This window comes from Rosa chinensis, chromosome 3 (genome assembly GCF_002994745.2).
Source record: "Rosa chinensis cultivar Old Blush chromosome 3, RchiOBHm-V2, whole genome shotgun sequence".
NCBI classification, from domain to species: domain Eukaryota; kingdom Viridiplantae; phylum Streptophyta; class Magnoliopsida; order Rosales; family Rosaceae; genus Rosa; species Rosa chinensis.
This window is the reverse complement of record NC_037090.1, coordinates 18,019,045-18,024,635: the sequence shown is the minus strand read 5'-3', so window position 1 is coordinate 18,024,635 and position 5,591 is coordinate 18,019,045. Positions and strand designations below refer to the sequence as shown.

Sequence of the window (5,591 nt, the reverse complement as noted above, 5' to 3'; positions counted from 1 at the left end):
TCTACGTGTAAACCAAAGTACGGTCGATCGTCTCAAACCAATCCAATACTTATGCCGGAATTTGCTTTTGTCTTGACATTCACCATAAATTGAGAATATGACTTACTCTAGTTTCCTTATAATCTTTTTGTTACCATCTGCACTCCATTCTATATCTGAATTAAATCTTCGACTTTCATGCAAAAAACAATGTTATAATGTAGCCCTTAAAAAATGTGTATGCCACAATGTTATGTTTTTTTTTTTTTTTTTTTTTTGACAAGATGCCACAATGTTATGTTAAGTTCCTAAAATGAGCAATGCTTGTCCCCTGGGTTTTAAAAAACCAAGTCTCTTTAAGCCTCAATCCATAAGACCAATAATCACCAAATAGGAAAACAAATTCAATCTGTTATCCATCCCAACAGATAATAATGAATCTAGCTAGACACAAAGCCTGACTGGCCGTCTGCCCTATTGGCTATTGCCACATTAATCATATCCCACCCCCACAAAAGTATAGTCCCTATCCTTCGCCCTCAACTAATTTCATTTTAAAAGTCTGCAGCTTGGTCCAAACTAATACTTGATACTAACATACGACACCGAACATGAAATAACATGACTTAAACCCTTATAGCCTACGTATAAGTATCAAAAAGGTACCTCACTTGGGTTGAAGGTGTTCAACAAAAGAACAATAGCGGCTTGAACCTATTCAAGAAAGACTGTCTTTGGTTCGCACCAATTGGAGGGATGATTTCAGATCTAGGTGTACACCAAAGTATGGTCGATCGGCTCAAACCAATCCAATACCTATGCCGGAATTTGCTTTTGTCTTGACATTCACCCTAAATTGAGAATATGACTTGCTCTAGTTCCCTCCATTCTATCTCTGAATTAAATCTTCGACTTTCATGCAAAAAACAATGTAATAATGGCAGCCCATAAAAAATGTGTACGCCACAATGTCATGTTAAATGTTAGTAGCTACTTCCTAAAATGGGCAATGCTTGTCCCCTGGGTTTTCAAAAGCCAAGTCTCTTATAAGCCTCAATCCAGACCAATAATCACCAAATAGGAAAACAAGTTCAATCTGTTGTCCATCCCAGCAGATTATAATGAAGCTAAGCTTTGCCTTGGAAGGGTAGAGAGAGAGAGAGAGAGAGGATTTTAATGCCAGAAATGTTTCCTGTAAACTTTGATTCTATACAGTTTTCCAACCCAAGTAAAGCATATAGCTCCCTATAAAACCTGAAGATTAACCATTATATCTTTCAGGTTTAAAACCCATAAAACCAAACAAGAACTCATAAAGTCACTGTTAATTATAAATCTTTTCTGCTCCCTAAGAAAGATATGAAAGAAAAATGACTAGTCAGGGCTCTTACAGGCACAGATCAACAAGGAGAATTCCGGCCTGTCCTGTCCCTTGTGTTCAAGAACCTTCTCTTCCAGCCAAAGCCTGCTATCCAATCCGCTCCTAGTCCTGAACATGAACACAGCACGCCCAGATTTTGGGTTGAACAACCAGTCATGAATGTCCCACATCAAATCCACCAGCAAACCATCTAAAAAAATTGCCTGGTTCCCTCTGAAATTCCACTTCAACCTCTTCACCTGAAAAATCTTCTTCTTGTCAATTGAAACCGTTAGCACCTGGCTTTTCGAGCCTCCTTCGTCGTCTCTGTCACACTTAATCAGAATGTCATGAGCTATTCCCGAGTCAGAGAATTGAGCCTTGGTTGAATACACTGCATTACCAGAGACATGCTCACTCCTGGAGACCAATGAGAATTTCTGCTGTGAAATGATAGTCTTGTACTTCTTCAGGTCCAGCACTTCTTCTATCTTGTCCCCAAGGATCAGACCAAGTTCTGAGTCTGCCAAAACCAATAAATAAAATCCATTTGTTGGCTCTGGTCCTCCATTGTCATAATCAGCAGTGGAGAAATCCCAAAACACTTCTATCTTTAAATTGCAGGATTGGAATGTCCTGGTACCCTTTTCCTTCTGCAGTCTCTGGGAATTCGAACTCGACAATGATTTTGATTCCCAAGATGAGGAGGAGGAGGAGGAATTCATTTTGTACTCGTCCACATTGACAATGAGTCCTTGGCCTGAAATTCTGTTGTACCAAGTTAGAGTGATCAAAAGCCGCTGGTGGTTCAAGAGCTTGGTTTTGTATATGCATGTAACTTCATTTGGGATTGAAGGAGTCGACTTAGGGGTCACATAGGCTCTGTTTGAAGGCCCTGAACAATATGAATCTGATACCTTGATAGCATGTTCATTGTAACAAGTAGCTATACTCCTCATTTGGGTGTAGAAATCAAATCCCAGAAATGAAGAAACACAAGGTGGGAGATCTGTATGACAGCTGCGTTTTGGGGTTGGGAGAGGCAAGAGGGTACGTTTTTGGATATGGTTTGCCTATGGTTGAAGAAAAATGGAAGTATTGAAGGTGGCAAAAGAAGGCATGGTACTTGTTCTATTCTTCTTCTTCTTCCTCTTGTTCTCTCTGGTTTACCATGTGGGGGTGCCCTTTCTTATTCAGAGAACATAAAACTGTGCAAATGAAAAATCAGAGAGTGAATGACAATTAAAGGATGACAATGAAATCCATGTTCTAGGCCAGCCCATAGACATTAATTACGGATTCCCCTAACCTTAACCATTCTTTTAAGAAATATTGAAAGAGATGACCATAACTCCCTTTTTATGCAATTTGCATTCGTAGAAAAATGAAATAATTTTTTAGCATAAAAGCTCTGAGTATGACCTGATCTGTTATACCTGACAATTTAAAATTAAAATACAATCTAGGTATAGTTAATCACCTAACCTAACCTAATATTGTATTTTGGGTCAACCAAATTGAGATTGACAAGCGCACAATAAGGGGGGGAATATGGTTTATGAGGTTTCATATAGAATAGGTCTTTGATATGCATTGGACTTTTCTTTTTAGGGTGGGGAGCAATATTTCAAAATTAATTGGAGTAATGTTATCTATACCCGATAGTACGTCGTACTGTGAATCAGTCAAATTTAATTGTGTATTTAAATAAAAGTCTATACATTTAAAAGTAGTGTGGGAAATAAAATGTTATTACATTAGTCAGCGGAATCTCTAATGTTACTTATCTGGTAACATAACATTAGGGATGACAAAAATCTCCAGCGGGGCGGAGCTCCATTGGATACCCGCCTCAAATGAGGGAGAATTCGGGAACAAATGGGGAATAGGGATGGGGATCCCCAATCCCCGCTATCTAAGATCAGGGATGGGGCGGGGATGGTATTATGATCTCCATCCCCAAACCCGCCCCAATGATATATATATATATATATATATATAAATTAAATATATATATATATAATTTATATATATATATTTATTTTTATAATATAAATCACAAATATATACATTTACTACTTTACTTTAATGGTGTTTGACTTTTGCACTCACCAAATTATGATTTATGAATTTAATCATGTTTTAATTTTACTTGTTGTAAATTTTGATTTTAAAAAAGGCAATATGAGAAAAAAAATTATTCTATTTTTTAAATTCTTATTGGGGATTTGGGGCGGGTTTGGAGACTTCGTCCCCAGTGGGGATGGGGACGGGAAATCCCCAATATATTTTTCTTGGGGATTGGGGCGGGGATGGAGGTGAAGAATTACCCCGGGGATGGGGATGATATTCTGATCCCCATCCCCAACCCACCCCATTGCCATCCCTACATAACATATCAAATTGTTTGGTAAGAACAACGTTGTTCGTGAATTTATCACTGATTTTCTTTGAAGTTTTGTAAGAGTGCGTTCAAGTTCGGGTATATTTTCAGAAACGATTACATGTTTAGATTGGTGAACAACACTTAGGTAAGGGTAGGAACTGACTTTAGGGTTGCTATTTGGATAACATGGAGTAATGTTGATGATGATGGTGATGAATGGATGATGGTGATGATTGGGTCCACGAATTCAAAGCATGCCATGAGATTTCACCTACTACAAAACTGCACTCACATATTTGAAGACTAAGCTAAGGTTTCTTCCGAAGAGAAACTAAAAAGCCTTTCTTTATGGAATTGGTTAATGCAATTAAGTTATTGGCGTAGTTGGAGTTACAAAAGCTAAACTTTACGTTTAGAGGAAAGGGGAATCCCAAAAGAAGAAAAAACCAACAAATCTGTACCTGGCAATTATAAAGCTTTCACATTACCATAGTAAATTGAAATGACGGTTACAAATTAATGGGGAGATTAATAAAGAGAAATTACTTTCTTAGAAAAGTTTCACACGTGAAGATCCCCTCCTTTGGACCTTTTCCTCCTAAGATTATTGTGTGCATCCCACGCAATTTTTGTCACCCTCTCACACATAAGATGTGAGATTTGCTAATAGTAACAAGGAAGGGGATGCAGAAAAAGTCACTACTAAACATGTTAGCATGATGATGTATAGTGGACAACTTGATATGTAGTTGGGGTGGTTAGAAAATACTTATTTTACATTCGAGATCCTGTATTATTTTCTGGTGAAGAGCAAAAATTATTAGTAGATGACCTCACAAGAAACATATAGTTTTGGCGGTTAAGAGCGCATGCATAGCTAGAAATGATGAGAAGAGTTAACTGACCTTAATCAACAATTCATAAATGTTTATATACACCCTAAATTTTTCATGTCATTGGTTAAGAGAATACTTATTCTCAACCTGAGTTTTTTTTTTTTTTTTTTTATTGGGGTTGAGGTAACAAGCCACTTTGGTTACGTTAACGAGTTGGTAACGCACCCACCCAGTCAATATTCAAACCGAGGTCCACGAGAGTACCCAGCAAAGCCAGACTAATCCCTAACCGCAAGCACACAAACCAGAAAGCCCCTCAAACCTGCTGGCCAAAAAATAGCGGGAGTTAGGACTCGAACGCTTAACGCTAGACATGGGAGTTCCATGCTAGTCCGCTCGACCAACCTTACCACTCTAGGTGGTGTCTTTTGAACCTATGTTTATGCGCTCGATTCCTTCAATTTTTAGTAATATTCATTTAGAGAATTTTAGATATGAGGATAAGTTTCACTATGCGTATTTATAAGTTTTTTTAGAAAAACTAACACAAACACTAAGTGAAAAGTAGCTTTTGCATTTGTGTTAGTTTAAAAAGTCTCAATTTTATCTTTAACATTAGTTCTAATAGGGTGTAGAATGTGGATTAAGGTTTTTTTTTTTTTTTCTAATAACTCAATTCGCTAAATCCATTTCAATGCCAAAATAAATAAACTAAGGCATCATCGATTATAGTATTGTATATGTCTTTTAAAAAATTATTATCCAGTACTCACGTACAAAATTGTACAAATTTTATCGCATGATAGCACTCATTTAGAATAGTGCCAAATTCATTTTTTGTTACTTTGAAATTGATATTGTAAATTTGTGAACAATAAAAAAACAATGAGTTATTTGCATGTGAAAAACACCTTATGCTGGTCTGTGGTACCTTATGCTTTAGGGTGCAATGTATTGTTAATAACCACCCTTTTAGGCCATCTCCGACTAGCTGTAGTTAAACACTCCAGCAAAATAGCTATATAAAAGT

At 37.0% G+C, this 5,591-nt stretch overlaps 1 protein-coding gene across 1 annotated transcript; it reads right to left on the bottom strand.

Annotated features, from left to right (window-relative positions):
- Positions 1-1,284: 1,284 nt before the first annotated feature.
- LOC112193369 lies at positions 1,285-2,674 on the bottom strand. The gene has a single exon (XM_024333493.2). It carries the CDS (start codon positions 2,296-2,298, stop codon positions 1,354-1,356), a length of 945 nt encoding a protein of 314 aa, XP_024189261.1. The 5' UTR covers positions 2,299-2,674; the 3' UTR covers positions 1,285-1,353.
- Positions 2,675-5,591: the final 2,917 nt, after the last annotated feature.